At 42.7% G+C, this 21,948-nt stretch overlaps 1 protein-coding gene across 1 annotated transcript; it reads left to right on the forward strand.

Moving 5' to 3' along the window:
- Positions 1-1,166: 1,166 nt before the first annotated feature.
- Positions 1,167-20,448, forward strand: p2rx4a (purinergic receptor P2X, ligand-gated ion channel, 4a). Its single transcript, XM_055875285.1, has 12 exons — positions 1,167-1,855; positions 2,153-2,300; positions 2,710-2,781; positions 11,904-11,976; positions 15,165-15,261; positions 15,364-15,444; positions 16,775-16,916; positions 17,930-18,066; positions 18,518-18,611; positions 18,750-18,815; positions 18,991-19,086; positions 19,240-20,448. Exons 1-12 carry the CDS (start codon positions 1,713-1,715, stop codon positions 19,258-19,260), a joined length of 1,170 nt encoding a protein of 389 aa, XP_055731260.1. The 5' UTR covers positions 1,167-1,712; the 3' UTR covers positions 19,261-20,448.
- The last annotated feature ends 1,500 nt before the right edge of the window (positions 20,449-21,948 follow it).

Consider the following 21,948-nt stretch of genomic DNA (forward strand, 5'->3'; position numbering starts at 1 on the left):
ATGTTCTTGTGAAGGCTGGCTGAATTCTGGCAAAGAGTATGTTATTTAATCTCAGCATGTCTACATATTCTCCCTTCTCCCTGTTTCTGTTTGCTTGGAAATGTTGATACTGGAGACTATTATCTGAAGAAACTGTGTAACCAATTATTTATAGCCGCTAAGAAATGCATTGCCATTAGTTGGAAGGTTGGTTTTCCTCCCACAATGTCAAGTTATTTATTACTAGATTTGATTTATTACAAGATTACATTTATACCATTCAACTTTCATAGGGTCTGGTTGCCTTAAATGGAATAAAAAGTCAGTCTTGAAAACATGCCCTCATCGGGGGAGATACCTATGTAGGCAATACCTAGTGGCTTGGCTGCTCATTCTTGGCCTTGGGGGTCTGCTGTCCTGTGGGTTGACACTCTGGCCTTGGCCTAACACACCCGAAACCAATATTGAATGTTTCACTAAGATCCTAAAGCTGAGTAAGGTGTGTTGGGTTGAGGTGCTACAGGGTGGTGGACCCCTAGGGACAGGATGGGGCGACCCAGCAATATTGTGTGCAATTAAAAATGTCTCTACAGTACTATTATGAGATGAATTATATGGAGAATTTGATGTTTCTTTGTGATAATGTATATTTTGGGTGTATGGGGGTTTTTGCTTATTTTTTTGTTTCCAAACCTTTCCCTTGGGAATTAACAATATTTAAGGTGTAAACTGGGAAGGAAATTGTGTTGGGAGAGAGTTGAGTTATTGACTAGACTGGTGGGGGTTGGGTCGGCAGGCAGCTCGGGCTGGCTGGTCGGTCTGGCTGAAATTTGATCTTAATAAAGACATGCAAAAGTATTTATATTTTTTTCAAGAGTTGTTAATTTGTTAGGCTATTGGTTAAAGGTGCAACACAACACAGCAACACATATTATTGAATTACCTTTGATCTAGTTCAGTCTTATTAACCACTAAAACATATTTAATAATAATCTCCTACCTAGCTTGATGACTGTGGGCATTTTTGCTTACTTTTTGTTCTAAATGGAGATGGCATATTAGCCTGTGTAAAAAGGCTGGAAACTAGCTTTAGATGGCCCCAAAAATTCGGTAGGAGGACCCCCCGCCAGGTTATGTGCCCCCCACTTCTGAAACCAAAGGGGCGCCCCTGCCTACCGCCACCAACAGTTTGGCAAAGGGTACCGAAGGTCGGACTTTTCCCAGAGAGGATTAAAAGAAACAAATGAAATATCTTTGCTTTTACCGCTCTGTGAACTTATTTGACATTTGCCATACTAGATGGTAGGTCTAAATATGAAAAATGATGCGTCAGCTCAAAGTAGCTTGTTTCATTATTGGGAAATAAAAAGGGAACCGCTTCAATCTAAACGTTTGCGGAAGACAGGGAAATTAGAGTGGGGTTAAAGTTCGGTTAGTGCTATCCGCGATCCTTGGGACTTCCCGACACTAAGCCCTTACCCTAACCACAACCCTTACCTAACCCTTAGGCTACCTAACCATAACCCTCAATCATTTTACATTTCAACTTCACTGGGGGTCGGGACGTCGCAAGGATCCCGGGTAGCACGGACCGTGAAAGTTAAACTGCCTGTTGTTTTTTTTCGAAAACCCGTGACATACAGGGAAGATATCCTTAAAACGGTCGGGCTATCTCGTTTATTTATGAGGATACAAAATAGCGTTTTTAATCCCTTTTTTCGGAGGCAGAAAACATGATGAAAACGATGGGATGTTGTGCGTCCATATGTCAATGTTTTTTCGAATATTCAACACCGAAAATTCTTGTAATTAGGAGCTTCAAGGTTGGAACCCTCAACAGAATCACGCAGGCTTTAGTGATTGCATATGTGATCGGGTAAGTGTCGCATAAAGACCACATGACATTCTAACAATTTCATATTGACTTATGTTTACTAATCAAACAAAGTGGTTTCGTCAGTACCCCTTCCTATACTGCCATCATAGCCACAGCTGTCACAAGATTTTTTGGGCAATATTTAACTTATTTTCATATATTTTATATAAAAAATATACAACGATATCTCTGTGATTCACCCTATGTTATACTTTTAAGCCACATGGACCTGGGAATAAAGGTAAGCCCATAATGCATTGACCACCTCTTTGCATCCCCCCTTGCACACCTATGCAGGTATGTCTGTGTGCTGAACAAAGGCTACCAGGACACGGATGCAGTCCTCAGCTCTGTCACGACCAAGGTGAAGGGCATCGCCCTGACCAACACTTCCGACCTGGGCCTGCGAATCTGGGATGTGGCAGACTATGTCATCCCACCACAGGTATCACCCAGATGTATAGAAGATGAAGTATAGGCCTGGTCTATTGTAATCACCACTACCAAATAAGGTACCCTTTACTTCCCCCAGTCACCTGACGCCAGGCTGACTGACACCCACCATGGTGGGTGTGACCTCAACTTCACTGGCACAGTGGAGTTTTATGGTTCCTGCTTGTTTCACTTTAGCTTCGTGCACATTTTGGCTTTTGGGTCAGTTGGGGTGACCTTGTACTAAAATAGAAAATCCATCGGGAGTGGTATATGCTCAGACTAAAACATGGAATGTGTGTCAGAGATGAAACAACTGTGTCCTACTAACTTTATTTCACGCAAAAGCCATGTGAATAGGTCAAACCCATTGATGATTGTATGTTTGAGAGAAGTAATTTGAGTTTTTTGATTTGTGGCAGGAGGAGAGCTCTTTCTTTGTGCTGACGAACATGCTCATCACTCTGAACCAAACTCAGTCGCACTGTCCAGAGGTAAGACATTTTTTAAAATGTAACCTTTATTTAACTAGGCAAGTCAGTTAAGAACAAATTCTTATTTACAATGACGGCCTATCTAACATACTGAATATCCCATCCACCTGAAGATATGTTAATGGGAAAGGCTCTACTTTCTACATTTTGATCTAAAACTTCAATTTTATTACAACATCTAGGATAACTTCTTATGGCTGCAGAGGCAGTATTGAGTAGCTTGGATGTTTCTAAAACTGTTTGAATTATGTCTGTGAGTATAACAGAACTCATATGGCAGGCAAAAACCTGAGAAAAAATCCAAACAGGAAGTGGAAATTCTGAGGCTGGTAGATTTTCAACCAAGCTCCCATTGAAATCACAGCGAGATATGGATGAATTTTCACTTATAACGGCTTCCACTAGATGTCAACAGTCTGTAGAACTTTGTCTGATGACTCTACTGTGAAGGGGGGCCGGATGAGAGGAGAATTAGTCAGGTCTGCCATGAGGTGACCATTCTTTGACCATGTGTGTTCACATGAGATGGAGCTCCGTTCCATCGCTCATCTGAAGTCAATGTAATTCTCCAGTTGGAACGTTATTCAAGATTTATGTTAAAAACATTCTAAATACTCAATACATCGTTTGACATGTTTCTGCGGACTGTTATGGAACTTTTGGACATTTCGTCAGGTTTTAGTGAACTCGCTTCCCTGACGTTGGATTTGTATACCAAACACGCGACAAAAATAGCTATTTGGACATAAATGATGGACATTACTGAAAAAATGAACATTTTTTCTGGAAGTGGGAGTCCTGGGAGTGCATTCTGACGAAGATCAGCAAAGGTAAGTGAAGATTTATAATGCTTTTTATGAGTTTTGTTGACTGCACAATTTGGGCGGGTAACAGTATGGCTTGCTTTTGTGGCTGAATGCTGTTTTCAGATTATTGAATATTGTGTTTTGCCGTTAAACTTTTTGAAATCTGACACAGCGGTTGCATTAAGAACAAGTGTATCTTTAATTCTATGTAAAACATGTATCTTTCATCAAAGTTTATAATGAGTATTTTTGTTATTTGACGTTGCTCTCTGCAATTTCTCAGGATATTTTGGAGGCATTTCTGAACATGTTGTAACGGATGTGAAATGGCTAGCTAGTTAGCGGGTACGCGCTAGTAGCGTTTCAATCAGTTACGTCACTTGCTCTGGGCCGCGGCCTTTGTGGAGCGATGGGTAACGATGCTTCGTGGGCAACCGTTGTTGATGTGTGCAGAGGGTCCCTGGTTCGCGCCCGGGTCGGGGCGAGGGGACGTACTAAAGTTATACTGTTACAATGGCGCCAATGTAAACGGAGGTTTTTGGATATAAATATTAACTTAATCGAACAAGACATATATGCATTGTGTAATATGAAGTCCTATGAGTGTCATCTGATGAAGATCATCAAAGGTTAGTGATTCATTTTATCTCTATTTGTGCTTTTTGTGACTTCTCTCAGGCTGGAAAAATGGCAGAATTTTTCTTTGAGTTGGTGGTGACCTAATATAATCGTTTGTGGTGCTTTCTCTGAAAAGCCTATTTGAAATCGGACACTTTGGTGGGATTAACAACAAGATTACCTTTAAAATGGTATGAGATACATGTATGTTTGAGGAATTTTAATTATGAGATTTCTGTTTGAATTTGGCGCCCTGCACTTTCACTGGCTGTTGTCATATCGATCCCGTTAACGGGATTGCAGCCATAAGAAGATAAGTTGTACAATGACTTTGGGGAAGTGAGAATGTCTGAGTGCTTGTGCCTGTGTGCAGCCAGAATGGATATTTTCAAAGACAATGGCTGAAGCCTAAATGTTTGTGTGTGACTTGGATAACCGAAGGACTCTATTTGGCTAACAGTATGCATTCCTAAAGGATTTTATTGCAACTAGTCATTGCTCACTATTGTTTTATTGTCTTGTAATAGAGCTCGACAGCTTGTAGTCCTAATTTATTTATTTTTTGTTGCATTTTCTACCTCAGGTTTGTTGGTCGTTCCTATGGAGGAAATTAATGTGGAAAGAATGGGTTTTGGGATAAACAGAGAAAATAAGGTCTATGGTAAACACAGGCTTAGTAGATCTTATATGTTTTGTTCTATGAGATAATATCAGTCAGTTAACATGACCTTTATGAATTGTGAAGCCTTTATGTGCTTTGTGCTTATTTTGATTAAATGCTTCGAAATAAGCACAAAAAGCGATGTTAGCTGATTAAGATAATTTCATAGAACAAAACATATAAGATCTCCTAGCATGTGTTTACCATAGACCTTATTTTCGGTGTCTATCCCCAAATCCTACAAAAACCCATTCATTTCCCAATAGACTGGTTGGTTGTTTAGCAACTAAACCGACACGTGCACAACTATGGGGCAAAGCAGACAGGGTTGGCTTAGATCTTCGACAACATGTAAACTATATTTCATGTCCAAATGTTTATTGAAAACCTAAATACATTTGTACAATGAGCACTTGTTGTCTCTCAAATACTTAATTACAGTTGTTGGTTAGCTAGCTAGCCAATTTTAGCCATATTAGCATAGACATGACGTCAGTCAAAACGCCTCAAAACAAGACATGGTATCAATAACAAGATACAATGAGCTGAAACGAGCCACCTACGATTCCCCACATGGCAGCTTCTTGTTATTGCTGCTAGCTATGTGACCGTTCAGAATCATTACAATGCACGCCTTCTGGCCACATCGATGCGTGCCATCATTATCATGATGTTGTCAGCCAACTCGTCTATATACTTTGGTCAATGAGCCATAGCTGAGTAAGCCTTCGTTAGTGACTACAAAAAGACGCCATTACTATTGCTCTCTATTGGATGGAGTCCAACCCTCAAGTCATGTGCATGATAGAGAAGTTAAAGATGTGCTATTAGAATGTAGTTTCTAATTGACTTTGGGGATCTAGGATAAGTTGTACAATGACTTTGGGGAAGTGAGAATGTCTGAGTGCTTGTGCCTGTGTGCAGCCAGAATGGATATTTTCAAGGACAATGGCTGAAGCCCAAATTTGTATGTGTTACTGTCACGCCCTGGCCATAGAGAGGTTTTTATTCTCTATTTTGGTTTGGTCAGGGTGTGACTAGGGTGGGCATTCTAGTTTCCTTATTTCTATGTTAGTGTGGTTCCCAATCAGAGGCAGCTGTCTATCGTTGTCTCTGATTGGGGAGCATATATAAGTTGTCATTTTCCGTTTGGGGTTTGTGGGATGTTGTTTTCTGTATAGTTTTTTTCCTGACAGAACTGTGCGCTTTCGTTTTTACCTTTTGTCATTTCGTTTGAGTTTATTTTTTTATTTTTTATACATTAAATCATGAACACTTTCCACGCTGCGCTTTGGTCTCATTCCAACGACAGCCGTTACAGTTACGGCTCTCATTTGTAGAAGGAAGAGTGGACCAAGGGCGCAGCGTGGTAGGCGTACATAGTCTTTTTATTGATGACACCAAAACAAAATAACAAAGACAAAAAAACGAACGCAAACAGTTCTGTCAGGCACAGACACTAAACAGAAAACAAGATCCCACAAAACCCACAAGGAAAATGACAACTGATATATGATCCCCAATCAGGTCCATCAGGCGCTGGAATGTGGGCGGGGCTCCGTGGAGACCGAACGGGAGCACCCAGTACTGATATAATCCGTCTGGTGTCGAAAACGCCGTCTTCTCCCGGGAGGAGGCTGCCAATGGTACCTGACAATATCCTTTGGTCAGGTCAAGGGTGCTGATGTACCAGGCCTTTCCCAATCGTTCGATGAGCTCGTCCAACCTAGGCATGGGGTAGGCGTCGAACAAGCTGATTTCGTTCACACCCCGGAAATCATGCCAGAAGCGCAGGCTACCGTCCAGTTTGGGCAACAACACCATGGGGCTGTACCATGCACTGTGAGACTCTTCAACGACCCCCATCCTCAGCATAGCCTCCACTTCCTGCTTCACGGCCTTCCTTCGGGCCTCGAATCCGATATGGCCTCTTCCGTGCCGTTTCGCCGGGCCGGGTACCGATGTGGTGTTCATTGAGGGTCGTGCGGCCTGGCTTCTCAGAGAACACCACCGTGTTCCGATCAACGAGCTCCCTGAGCGCCTGCTTCTGGGCCGGGGTCCTTATTGCTCGGGACCACCACTGGTACCAATGGCGTCCTAGGTCCCTACCATAACACGGCCAAGGCTGTCCTCTCGTACCACTTCTTCAACAGGTTCACGTGGTAAAGCTGTTGGGGTTTCTGTCTCCCCGGCTGCCGTACGTGGTAATTGACGGGTCCCAGCTTCTCTATCACCTTGTATGGCCCGTGCCATGTTGCCAGGAACTTACTTTCGGCCGTGGGGATTAAGGCCAACACCCTGTCTCCCACCTGGAATTCTCGGGGCTGGGTTCCCCGATTGTAGACCTGGGCTTGGGCACGTTGGGCCTTCTCCATATGTTCCCTTACCACTGGCCATGTGGCTGTCATCCGCTCCCTCATCATCTCCTCGTGCTCTACCACGCTGCGTAAGGGAGTCGGTTGGGCTTCCCACACCACCTTGGCGAGGTCCAGTAGGCCGCGTGGCCTCCTCCCGTAGAGGAGTTCGATAGGGGGAAAACCAGTGGAGGACTGAGGTACTTCTCGGATTGAGAACATTAGGTAGGGTAGTAGCTGGTCCCAGTTCTTCCCGTCCTGCTCAATGACCTTCCACAGCATTTGTTTGAGCGTTTTATTGAACCGCTCGACGAGCCCATCCGTCTGTGGGTGAAAGACGGAGGTCTGGATCTGCCTGATCTGCAGGAGAGTACATACATCTTTCATTAGGCAGGATATAAACTCAGTACCTTGGTCTGTCAGGATCTCGTTCCTGATGTCCACCCGGCTAAAGAGGTAGAACAGTTCCCGGGCGATTCCCTTGGATACCTCCACCCGTAGGGGAATGGCCTCGGGATACCGGGTGGCATAATCTAGTATTACCAGGATGTAGCGGTGACCTCGTGCTCTTTTTACCAGGGGTCCCACTATGTCCATGGTGAGGTGTTACAAAGGGCACCCCGATGATCGGTAGGGGGACCAGCGGGTTTCGGAAGTGTGCTTTTGGGGCAGTGATTTGACACTCCGGTGCAACAATAGTCTCCCATGGCCTTCCTCATCCCGGGCCAGTGGAACCGGGCGACGGTCCGTTCCCGGGTCTTCTCCATTCCCAGGTGCGCCCCCAACAGTTGGGTGAGGGCCAGCTGAAGAACGGTTCCCACGTAGCGTCAGGGCAGCAACAATACCTCTCGAAGTTCCCCCTGTTGGTGCGACACCTGATACAAAAGGTTATTCTTGATTTGGAAATGGGGGTATCGCCAGTCACTCACCCCCAGAAGTAGCTGTCCATCGACCGCTATCACTTGGGCTGCGGCGGCTTTCAAGTTCGGATCCTCTGAACCTCCGAATTGTCCCCTCAGTTGGCCCCCAGCGGCTGTCTCGACTGGCTCCTCGAAATCAAGGAAGAGGAGGCTGGGCTCCTTCTCCAGTGGTTCCCCAGGGGGTTCGGGTTCCGGCGTCCCGCCGACTCTGGACCCGTAGATACAGGTTGGTGAAACATTTGCTTTCGGGCCGGACAGGCGATGATGGGTCGTCCTCGCTCTCGTCTTCGGACGGCTCTGACCTTTTTCCTCAGCTCGTGCCTCCACAGGGCCGCGAACAGCGGACAATCTCGTCCCACTAGGAGGAGAGGTACTGGCAACTCTGGTACGGCACCCACTATCATCTGGCAGTTCCCTTGTGGCGTCATGATATTGGTCCATACGGTTGAATACCGCTTTGTGTCACCGTGAACACAGGAAATAGACATCTCCATACCACGTTCGGTCCCCTGGTTCAGCAGGCTCATGGTTACGAGCGTAACCATACTTCTGGAGTCTAATAGAGCTTCTGTGTTGTGTCCGTCAACCTTTTTTTAATTTAATTTTTTTATTTTACCGTTATTTTACCAGGTAAGTTGACTGAGAACACGTTCTCATTTGCAGCAACGACCTGGGGAATAGTTACAGGGGAGAGGAGGGGGATGAATGAGCCAATTGTAAACTGTAAACTGGGGATTATTAGGTGACCATGATGGTTTGAGGGCCAGATTGGGAATTTAGCCAGGACACCGGGGTTAACACCCCTACTCTTACGATAAGTGCCATGGGATCTTTAATGACCTCAGAGAGTCAGGACACCCGTTTAACGTCCCATCCGAAAGACGGCACCCTACACTGGGGCATTGGGATATTTTTTAGACCAGAGGAAAGAGTGCCTCCTACTGGCCCTCCAACACCACTTCCAGCAGCATCTGGTCTCCCATCCAGGGACTGACCAGGACCAACCCTGCTTAGCTTCAGAAGCAAGCCAGCAGTGGTATGCCTTCACCGGTACCATGGGTGCAGTTGATTCGTGGTGCGCCCAACAGGAGGTGACGTAGTTCACTGCGTGACCCACCTCGCGTCCGGGGCTTGCTGATGGCATCGACTTCTCTCAAGCCGGGCAATTCCAGGCAATGTGCCCCCAGGCGCCACACTCAAAACACCTTCTTTGGTCTCCATCTACCTGGGGTCGTCGGTGGCGTGTCGGCCCTGCAAACCCTCCACGGGTTTAAGGTCATTTGGCCCTGCCGACTGTCGGTTCGGGGGACACAGCGGGGGGGCTGTCCTTCCATACCCGACTCGGCCCAGCTCCCACTCAGCAGGGCCTGAGTGTTCTGATGCATCTCTACTGCTTCCAGGATGCCCTCCAAGGTCTGGGGCGCGCATAGACTCGTTGCCCTCTTCATGTCGTGGGGTAGCGCCTGTAAGAAGCGATCCAGGACCACTTTGTCTAGGATGGAGAGGGTGGATACCTCGGTTAAGAGCCATGCCCTGGTGACGCGCAGTAGGTCACTCATCTGGGCTCGGGAGGATGCGTCGGCTACGAACCTCCAGTTGTGGAACAGTTGAGCCCGATGGGCCAGGCTGTACCCGTAGAGGCTGAGTATCTCCCATTTGAGTCCGTCGTAGTTAGCCGCCTGTTCGTCGTTCAGGTCCCAATACGCCTTTTGGGCATTCCCAGAGAGGAACGGGGCCATCCTTCCCATAGTGCTGTCCGTTCAAATGTACAGAGGTATGTTTCGATGTCGTCGTCTTCCGTTAGCTTGATTAAAAACTGGTTTGGATGTGATTCAGTAGACACTCCTTGTAGCTTCCTGATTTCCTCAACGAGGCAGACATTTTGTAGCCGCTGTTCCGCCTGTTGGGCCCGGACGAACTGAGCTATCAACTCGTCCATGCTGATGCTGCGTAAACGTCAACCCTGATCTGACCACGTTATCAGAATGCCCGCATTCTCCACCACTTGTGGCAGACCAGGGGGTTTGGTCAAGACGTTTACACAGATCAGACACGGACAGAGTAGGATTAGCTCGGTTTCAAGGGTGTTTATTTGAATAACAAACCAAAAGAAAATAATAGGTCTCCCCTATAAGACCCTCTCCGGGATACCGTCTTCTGGGCTCCGGGTCTTGCTGTATCCTGTGGGGAACAAAAACTGAGCTCCCTACTTTTATCTCTCGTACCGTCCCCAACTATACGGGAGTAACCTTTCTTCCCCCAGTCCCTTCTCCCGTGTGCTGCCCTTCTGGCAGCTTTATGGGGCTCATCCAGCTGGTGAGCAATCAGCCCTTGATTACTCACAACCCACAATCAGCCCCAATTAGTCCTGGGTGGAGAGCCCATCGAGACCTGGCACGTCCAGCAGAGGGAGCCATCGCCTCGATGTAGACTCCGTCTGTCACCAGGCCTCGACAAGTATCTCCCTGGTGGCTGACCTGCTGTACGCCACAACACGTATCCTCCACTGCAATTTTAGACAATTAACTTTTTGTTCCAGTTTCCGACACTACTGTTGTCCATTCAGAACATTCGTCTTCACCAAATTTACTCAACACGCTGCTTAATTCGAACTCATCAACCACTTCTACCATCTACCCAAAACTCATGAGCTGCCTACGGGCTTTACTATAACACTCATGAGCTGCCTACAGGCTTTACTATAACACTCATGCGCTGCCTACGGGCTTTACTATAACACTCATGAGCTGCCTACAGGCTTTACTATAACACTCATGAGCTGCCTACAGGCTTTACTATAACACTCATGAGCTGCCTACAGGCTTTACTATAACACTCATGAGCTGCCTACAGGCTTTACTATAACACTCATGAGCTGCCTACAGGCTTTACTATAACACTCATGAGCTGCCTACAGGCTTTACTATAACACTCATGAGCTGCCTACAGGCTTTACTATAACACTCATGAGCTGCCTACGGGCTTTACTATAACACTCATGAGCTGCCTACAGGCTTTACTATAACACTCATGAGCTGCCTACAGGCTTTACTATAACACTCATGAGCTGCCTACGGGCTTTACTATAACACTCATGTAAAAAGTGTGTGCACACATAGGAGGTCCCGTGAAATGGAAACGGGCCCGCCTTTGGAAATCAAATGCCTGTCCAACTGATTTTGTTCTGACACCGGGTCTAGACATAAATCAAAACACCTCAAAACAACACATGGTATTAATAACAAGATACCCACGAGCTGAAACGAGCCACCTACGATTCCCCAGCTTCTTGTCATTGTTGTTCGCTATCTGACCGGTCAGAATCTATAGGTTTTGGCCAACGAGTAAGCCTCCATTAGTGCCTACAAAAAGACACCATTACTAATGCTTTCTATTGGATGAAGTCCAGCCCTCGAGTCATGTGCATGATAGATAAGTTGAAGATGCACTATTAGAATGTATTTGCAAATGTTTTACGTCAAATTTTTATTCGAAAATTGACTGTTTGATTTATATACATAAGCAATGTATTATTAGCTTTATATTGTCTCTCATTAAATCACACATCCTGTTTTAGGAAAACATGCTTCTGTTCTTGGGTGTAGGGACGTGTACCCCTTTCTGTCCATTGAGGTCATTTCTGGACAACATTTTTAGGGGACCCGTTTTTGGTACTCATAGAGGTTCAAGTTCTGTATAGCGTCTAAGTCTAAGATATATTTTTAAGCTTTAAAAAATTACACTCATGCTGTCATGCGTTCAGGTCCCAAAAACTGGTTTTGACTGCACCTCAGACAGGGACTGCAAGGCTGGCTCACATGATACCCGAGGCAATGGTAAGGATATTAAGATTTTGACATTGGGGAAATCGTCATTGATCCATTTCTATATCCGAGTTATCATATATTATGATCTAATCCTTGTTCTATGTTTGAGATGTAGATTATAAGGCTTTCTGTAAAAGAAAAAGGCCTTGTATTGTTACTAGATGGTAGCATTACATTTTACATTTTAGTCATTTAGCAGACGCTCTTATCCAGAGCGACTTACAGTAGTGACTGCATACATTTTCATACTTTTTTCATACTGGTCCCGTGGGAATCGAACCCACAACCCTGGCATTGCAAGTGCCATGATCTACCAACTGAGCATTAGCATTCAATAATCATTACAGGACCATGTCATATGTTGAGAGCTTGGCACTACAGTGCCTTCAGAAAGTATTCATACCCCTTGACTTATTCCACATTTTGTTGTTTTACAGCTTGAATTCAAAATGGATTAAATAACTTTAAAAATCACCCATCTACACACAATACCCCATAATGACAAAGTGAGAACATATTTTAGTCGTTTTTGCAAATTTATAGAAAATTAAATACAGAAATATCTCATTTACATAAGTATTCACACCCCTGAGTCAATAAATGTTAGAATCACCTTTGGCAGTGATTACAACTGTAAGTCTTCCTGGGTAAGTCTCTCTAAGAGCTTTGCACACATTCTTTAAGCTCTGTCAAGTTGGCTGTTGATCATTTTTCGACAGCCAGTTTCAAGTATTGTCATACATTTTCAAGCTGATTTAAGTCAACACTGTAACTAGGCCACACATTCAATGTAGTCTTGGTAAGCAACTCCAGTGTACAGTTGGCCTTGTGTTTTAGGGCTACAACAAAACTGTGTACTGATGGGGGTACTCGAGGACCAGGGTTGGGGAAACACTGTTTTAAGTTATTGTCCTGCTGAAATGAATTTGTCTCCCAGTGTCTGTTAGAAAGCAGACAGAACCAGGTTTTCTTCTAGGATTTAGCCTGTGCTTAGTAAAACTTCCTCGTCCTTGCCCATGACAAGCATACCCATAACATGATGCAGCCACCACCATACTTGAAAATATGAAGAGTGGTACTCATTGATGTGTTGTTAGATTTGCCCCAAACATAATGCTTTCTTTTCAGAACATAAAGTGAATTTCTTTGCCACATTTTTTTGCAGTTTTACTTTAGTGCCAGTTTTCTTCTATCACAGCCATAAAACTCTGTAACTGTTAGGAAGGACGCCTGTATCTTTGTAGTGATTGGATGTATTGATACACCTTACAAAGGGTAATTAATACCTTCACCATGCTCAAAGGGATATTCAATGTATGCTCTTTTTTTTTTACCCGCCAATAGGTGCCCTTCTTTGCGAGGCATTGGAAAACCTCCCTGGTCTTTGTGGTTGAATCTGTGTTTGAAATTCACTGCTCGACTGAGGGACCTTACAGATAATTGTATGTGTGGGGGTACCGAGATGAGATAGTCATTCAAAAATCATTATTAAACACTATTATTGCAAACAGAGTCCATGCAAAATTTTCTCTTGGACTTATTTAGACTTGCCATAACAAAGGGGTTGAATACTTTTTGACTCAATATATTTCAGCTTTTCATTTTGAATTACATTTCTAAAAACATAATTCCACTTTGCCAGTATGGGGTATTGTGTGTAGGCCAGTGACGCCAAATCTCAATTTAATCAATTTTAAATTCAGTCTGTAACACAACAAAATGTGGAAAAAGTAAAGGGGTGTGAATACCTTCTGAAGGCACTGTATAAGGTTCTATCTGCATTTTAATAAAAACAATTTTGGGGGGACCTAGCCTTGTTCTGTTCAATGTTCTCTACCTACAGTTAAAGTCGAAAGTTTACATACACTTAGGTTGGAGTAATTAAAACTCGTTTTTCAACCACTCCACAAATTTCTTGTTAACAAACTATAGTTGGCAAGCTGGTTAGGACATCTACTTTGTGCATGACACAAGTAATTTTTCCAAAAGTTGTTGCCAGACAGAATATTTAACTTATAATTTACTGTATCACAATTCCAGTGGGTCAGAAATGTACATACACTAAGTTGACTGTGCCTTTAAACAGCTTGGAAAATTACAGAAAATGATGTCATTGCTTTAGAAGCTTCTGATAGGCTAATTGACATTATTTTGAGTCAATTAGAGGTGTACCTGTGGATGTATTTCAAGGCCTACCTTCAAACATATGTGGATATATTGAAGCAACATCTCAAGACCTCAGTCAGGAAGGTAAAGCTTGGTCGCAAATGGGTCTTCCAAATGGACAATGACCCCAAGCATACTTCCAAAGGCAAAATGGCCTAAGGAAAACAAAGTCAAGGCATTGGAGTGACCTTCACAAAGCCCTGACCTCAATCCCATAGAAAATTTGTGGGTAGAACTGAAAAACGTGTGCAAGCAAGGAGGCCTACAAACCTGACTCAAATGAAACACAATACCATGCTCTTGTTAAAGCTTTTGGAATTGATTTGTTTTAAGATTTGTTTTAAAACAAATCAATTCTAAAAGCTTTAACAAGAGCAAGGTATTGTGTTTCATTTGAAAACAGCATCACATTTTGTAAAAGCAGAATATTTCAGGTCATCCCACCCACCTGTCAGGAGGAATGGGCCAAAATTCACCCAACTTACTGTGGGAAGCTTGTGGAAGGCTACCCGAAACGTTTGACCCAAGTTAAACAATTTAAAGACAATGCTACCAAATACTAATTGAGTGTATGTAAACTTCTGACCCACTGGGAATGTGATGAAAGAAATAAAAGCTGAAATAAATCATTCTCTATACTATTATTCTGACATTTCACATTCTTAAAATAAAGTGGTGATCCTAACTGACTAAGACAGGGATTTTTTTACTAGGATTAAATGTCAGGAATTGTGAAAAACTGCATTTAAAAGTATTTGGCTAAGGTGTATGTAAACTTCCGACTTCAACTGTATATAGTACTCTAAATACTCCAATTCATGTTAAGTTCAAAAGAATACATTATACAAATTGCTGACAACATTGGAAATGTAAAGCCAATTATCTCAGAGTCATATTTTTGCAGATAGAACCTTATAGTCCCAAGCTCTCAATGTGTAGATTTAAATACAGTCTACCACTTACTTGTAGAATGAGAGTCACATTATTGTTTTTCACTGACGTTCTCCTTTAAAGTGACTATCTCCCCTCAGGTGTTCAGACTGGGAAATGTGTGAAGTACTCAGCTGTGGATAAGACATGTGAGGTTCTGGCTTGGTGCCCGCTGGAGTTAGATAAGGAACCTCCCAAGTAAGAACTATTGAGTAACAAGGTGGAAAAGGTTGTATTTGCTTTTATTTTACATAATCCATCTAGAATGTTTTAATAATTTCACAATATAATTGTCTTTAGTCCTCCAATGTTGGCAGATGCAGAGAACTTCACAGTGCTTATAAAGAACAGCATCCGGTACCCCAAATTCAACTTCAATAAGTAAGTCAAGTTTTAAAATTTTTGTGACTTGATAAATATGTTACGAGCTAAATTCAATTTAAGATTTGGGTCACACTTTATTTGCACAGTCTGGATAAGCAACTGCTTGCTAAGGTTATGGTTCGGTTTAGAATACGTGTGAGGGTTAAAGTTAGGATAAGGGTTAAGTTTAGGGTTAGGATAAGTAGATGCACTACATGACCAAAAGTATGTGGACACCTGCTTGTCAAACATCTCATTCCAAAATCCTGGGCATGAATATGGAGTTGGTCCCCCACACGTTCCAATTCATCCCAAAGGTTTTCAATGGGGTTGAGGCCAGGGCTCTGTGCAGGCCAGTCAAGTTCTTCCACACCAATCTTGACAAACCACTTCTGTATGGACCTCGCTATGTGCACGCTGAAACGGGAAAGGGCCTTCCCCGAACTGTTGCCACAAAGTAGGAACACAGAATCGTCAAGAATGTCATTGTATGCTGTAGCGTTAAGAATTCCCTTCACTGGAACTAAGGGGCCTAGCCTGAACCATGAAAAAAAAAAAAACAGACCATAATTTCTCCTCCACCCAACTGTACAGTTGCCACTATGCATTGGGGCAGGTAGCGTTCTCCTGGTATCCGCCACACCCAGATTTGTCTGTCGGACTGCCAGATGGTTTGCACTGCGCCAGAGTCCAATGGTGGCGAGCTTTACGTCACTCCAGCTGATGCTTGGCATTGCGCTTGTGTGCGGCTGTTCGGCCATGGAAGCCCACTTCATGAAGCTCCCTACGGACAGTTCTTCCTGGCGCAGTTTGGTAGAGAGTGTTGCAATCGAGGACAGACGATTTGAACGCGCTGCGTGCACTCGGCGGTCCCGTTCTGTGAGCTTGTGTAGCCTACCACATCAAGGCTGAGTCCTTGTTGCTCCTAGACATTTCCACTTCACAGTAACAGCACTTACAGCTCTAGCAGGGCAGAAATTTGCTGAACTGACTTGTTGGAAAGGTGGCATCCTATGACTGTGCCACATTGAAAGTCACTTAGCTCTTCAGTAAGGCAATTCTATTGCCAACGGAGATTGTATGGCTGTGCACTCGATTTTATACACCTGTCATCAAAGAGTGTGGCTGAAATAGCCGAATCCACTAATTTGAAGGGGTGTGCACATAATTTTGTATATATAGTGTAGTTGAAATGTTACTGATAGTCTGTAGAGGATCTACAGATGGACTATCCAAATAAAGCGATACCAAGATTTGTTGCATTGTTTATCACTGTGTCCAATGTGGAATTGCAGTCAGGGCAACTGCATGCAACACTATAACTATGATATTTTTGTCTGTTCTGCAGAAGGAATATCTTGCCCTATGTCAACAAGACCTACTTGGAACAATGTGTATTCAATCGCATCACTGATCCAGACTGCCCGATCTTCAGACTCAAAGACATGGTCACAGAGGCCAATGAGGACTTTCAGACCATGGCTGTCCATGTAAGTGCCTGCTTCTTTTTAAAAACTCCCAAGTTATTTAACATTTGGTAAGATGGGGATATACACTGAGTATACAAAACTTTAAGAACATTGTTACTTACTGTCTTTCAGCCTAAAAAACGGCTTCCCATAACATGTACAATACAAGTGTTTGCTTACGCCCACACCTATCAGGTCATACATAGATTTAGACACTGATATGTCATGACCTTATTCTGTTGATGGGATGAGGGTTAACCACATTGGCAACTTTGACAAATATTGTTCACCAGAATATTTTTCCACTTACAACCCTGAAGGCATGGTCTACACTGAGTGTACAAAACATTGTGAACACCTGCTCTTTCCATGACATAGACTGACCAGGTGAATCCAGGTGAAAGCAATGATCCCTTATGGATGTCACTTGTTATATCCGCTTCAATCGGTGTAGATGAAGAGGAGGAGACAGGTTAAAGAAAGGTTTTTAAGCCTTGAGACAATTGAAGGAGGATTGTGTATGTGTGCCATTCATAGGATGAATGGACAAGACAAAATATTGAAGTGCCTTTGAATGGGGTATGGTAGTAGGTGCCTGGCGCACTGGCTTGTATAAAAAAAACTGCAACCGTGCTGGGTATTTCACACTCAACAGTTTCCCGTGTGTATCAAGAATGGTCCACCACCCAAAGGACATCAAGCCAACTTGGCACAACTGTGGGAAGCATTGGAGTCAACACGGGCCAACATCCCTGCGGAATGCTTTCGACATGCTTTTTGTAGAGTCCATGCCCCGACGAATTGAGGCTATGTTGAGGGAAAAAAGGGGGGTTGCAAATCAGTATTAGGAAGGTGTACCTAATGTTTGGTATACTCCGTGTATATTAGTCAAAATGTCATGATATATCTTATGGCATTTTGATTCATGTCGAGTAATCTAACATGCAGCATAGCATCTTTTATGTCTCGGCTGGTTTTCATTTGTAAAATCCATGTAAACTGCATCCTTATCTACGTTGATTGTCTTTGTCTAGGGTGGGGTTATGGGTGTCCAGATCCGCTGGGAATGTGATCTGGACATGCCAAGCAGCTGGTGTGTGCCTAGGTACACCTTCCGTCGCCTGGACAACAAGGACCCAGTCAACAATGTGGCGCCTGGATACAACTTCAGGTATAGGCCTGATGACAGGCCTGATGGAAACGGAAAATGTTTTTGTAAACGTTACAAATGTCGCCAAAACAAAATACGCTAGACAAAGTGGGATCTTTTTGTGTCTGTAAAATGAATTATGCGAGAAACATCTGTGAAAACGCCTTAATGCTCAAATATTTATATAATAACCATCATATAAAAGTGAACTTGGAGTCACACGATTACATGTTGTGTGGCCCTCCCACTATGACTCATTGGGAAAGCATGCAGTTTATTAGGCTACAGATGAAATAAGTTATGTTGAACTTTTGTTTTTAGATTACAACCACATCAATAGATAGATTTATCAGATTTATCTCTGACCCCAAATTATGACAACCATAGGTAGTGTAAATATAAAATATTGATGTCCTTTTGTTTTTTTAAGACGATTTTTGGCAACACTCTTTGTGCTTTTCTTTTCCCACAGATTTGCCAAATATTACAAAAATGGTAACAATGAAGAGACAAGGACATTAATCAAAGGATTCGGAATACGTTTCGATGTCATGGTTTTTGGTCAGGTGAGCTTTCACAGAAACAATCTAAGCCATTTTAACTTTGATACGATTATTTTAATGTCATAAAATAATGAATGAAATGGCGTTGTAGTTACAAAATCCTGGTGTTCTAGTTAAACTGGTTAAATGTCTTTGCTTCAGGCTGGAAAATTTAACATAGTGCCAACACTGCTGAATGTTGGTGCTGGTCTTGCCCTCCTTGGCTTGGTAAATATAGTACTTCTATCACATGCTGTATGTGTTGTCGTTATGGAAACTGTATACATATGTTAAATGGGTAAAATCTTATCCTTTATAAAGGGTTTATAGATGGTATCACTAGAACATGGTCCGTTGCATACGATTGTTTATTTAATTAATTGCAAGTTTCTACTCTTTGAAGGTGACTGTTGTTTGTGATTGGATTGTGCTGACATGCATGACGAAAAAAAACATCTATAACGAACAGAAATATTCTTATGTTGATGACTTTCAATTGGTGAGTAATAGTTTTTCTAATTTAAGAATGACCTGTTCAATACTGATAATGCAAAGAATTGTACCTATTAAGCCCTTTTGGCCAAAAGTGATCGTACTTGATTATAGTCCTGTTTTTTCAATCCCCTTATAATAGACATTTTCTGTTTTAAAGCTTTCAAATGAAACACCATAAAGCCACAACAAATCATGTCGAGCAGAAACAACTGTGTATACAGCATATCAAGATGGAAATGTGAAACTGCATTTTTCTGGATTGAATCCCAGCACTCTTTTCATGATCCACATACTACAATCTTCCACAGGCTTGCAGCTCGCTAACGATCCTGAAAATGTCTTGTTTCGGCTAACCATTCAGAGCTGTAGGGACGGAACATTTGGTGTGTCATTCTATTTTATTAAATCAACTCGGATTAGAGCCGAGAATCATTCACATTCACTCATTAACTAGGTCTCCATCCAACCTTTTTAAGCATAAATTACATGTTTGAAAAAAAACATAATGACAGGCCTGATGGAAACGGAAAATGTTTTTGTAAACGTTACAAATGTCGCCAAAACAAAATACGCTAGACAAAGTGGGATCTTTTTGTGTCTGTAAAATGAATTATGCGAGAAACATCTGTGAAAACGCCTTAATGCTCAAATATTTATATAATAACCATCATATAAAAGTAAACTTGGAGTCACACGATTACATGTTGTGTGGCCCTCCCACTACGACTCATTGGGAAAGCATGCAGTTTATTAGGCTACAGATGAAATAAGTTATGATGAACCTTACAAGGTGGTGAAAGTGCAAGGTGATGAGCTTGATGTTTCTTTCCAATAAATATCAAGGGTCTTTTTCTGGTGACATGATCATCGATGCTTGGCTGCCATTTGAAAAATATATGTTTTTTGCTCTTTTGTCCATAATAATGTCATCATGTAGGCTAAATGTGAGCTCTAGCCAACAGCGTGCATATGGTGGACACACTCTCTATATAAGGCCAAAATGTTTGTGAGAAAACCATCAGTAGAGTTGAAAATGTGATGGAAACCCATTTAACTTTTTTTTTTATTCGGTACATGGAAATATATCCACAAAAGGTATTATGTGTACTCCGTCATCACACACAGCCTTTTATCTGCAACAAGTCAATTTGATGAAAACACCTCTGGTGGGAAAATGCGCATATTGTTTTTGTGGATTTTAGAATTTTCGCATGAAAATCTGTCGCCAATTGGATGGAAACCTAGCTAATGAGAAATGTTTCACTGCTTGCTGTGAAGGCCCAGTGCTAATAACAATCCTCTTTATTAGAGGACATTCAGGTTCACCTGTGTTGTACTTTAATAAACATTGTAAATTTTTCTATAACTCTTGTTTCTGTCTTGGTGTAGCCTATAGTATTCTTTCAGTCATTGAGTGGTTATGTGTTATACAGTGCCTTTGGAAAGTATTCAGACCCCTTGACTTTTCACACATTTTGTTACGTTACAGCCTTGTGTGTCTACAGAATCTACACACAATACCGTATAATGACGAGGCGAAAACAGGTTTTTAGAAATGTTTGCACATTTATTTAACAAAAACATATACCTTATTTACATAACTATTCAGACCTTTTGCTATGAGAATGGAAATTGAACTAAAGTCTATCCTGTTTTCATTGATCATCCTTGAGATGTTTCTACAACTTCATTGGAGTCCACCTGTGGTAAATTCAATTGATTGGACATGATTTGGAAAGGCACACACCTGTATATACAAGGTCCCACAATTGACAGTGCAAAAACCAAGCCATGAGGTCGAAGGAATTGTCCGTAGAGCTCCGAGACAGGATTGTGTCGAGGCACAGATCTGGGGAAAATCTGGGGAAAGCCACCCCTCAGTAAAAGGCACATGACAGCCCGCTTGGAGTTTACCAAAAGGCACCTAAAGCCTCTCAGACAATGAGAAACAAGATTCTCTTGTCTGATGAAACCAAGATTGAACTCTTTGGCCTGAATGCCAAGCGTCCATCCCTACGTTGAAGCATGGTGGTGGCAGCATCATCATGCTGTGGGATGTTTTAGAGTGGCAGCGACTGGGAAACTAGTCAGGATCAAGGCAAAGATGTACAGAGATCCTTGATGAAAACCTTATCCAGAGCGCTCAGGACCTCAGACTAGGGCGAAGGTTCACCTTTCAATAGGACAACGACCCTAAGCACACAGCCAAGACAACGCAGGAGTGGCTTCAGGACAGGTCTCTGAATGTCCTTAAGTGGCCCAGCCAGAGCCTGGAATAGAAACCTGACCGAACATCTCTGGAGAGACCTGAAAATAGCTGTGCAGCGACGCTCCCCATCCAACCTGACAGAGCTTGAGAGGATCTGCAGATAAGAATGGGAGAAACTCCCCAAATACAGGTGTACCAAGCTTGTAGTGTCATACTCAAGAAGACTCAATGCTGTAATCACTGCCAAAGGTGCTTCAACATAGTACTGGATAAAGGGTCTGAATACTTATGTAAATGTCATATTTCAGTTTTTAATTTTTAATAAATTAGCAAACATTTCTCAAAACCAGTTTTTGCTTGTCATTATGGGCTATTGTGTAGATTGATGAGGGGAAAAAACAACTTAATCCATTTTAGAATAAGGCTGTAACGTAACAAAATGTGGAAAAAGTCAAGGGGTCTGAATACTTTCCGAAGGCACTGTATGTGTAAATGCATTTCACCCCAATATCTTATTTCCTGGCAAAGCCCACCCATCTACTGTTTTGTGTGGTTAGAGCCTCATAACCACTAAGTAACTTCCTGCATGTTATAAATTCATGTTTAAAAAAATATAATAATCACAGGAACGCGCTTATTGACGTCACTACTGTTATA

The sequence above is a fragment of the Salvelinus fontinalis genome, chromosome 21 (assembly GCF_029448725.1).
Source record: "Salvelinus fontinalis isolate EN_2023a chromosome 21, ASM2944872v1, whole genome shotgun sequence".
In the NCBI taxonomy this organism is placed as follows: domain Eukaryota; kingdom Metazoa; phylum Chordata; class Actinopteri; order Salmoniformes; family Salmonidae; genus Salvelinus; species Salvelinus fontinalis.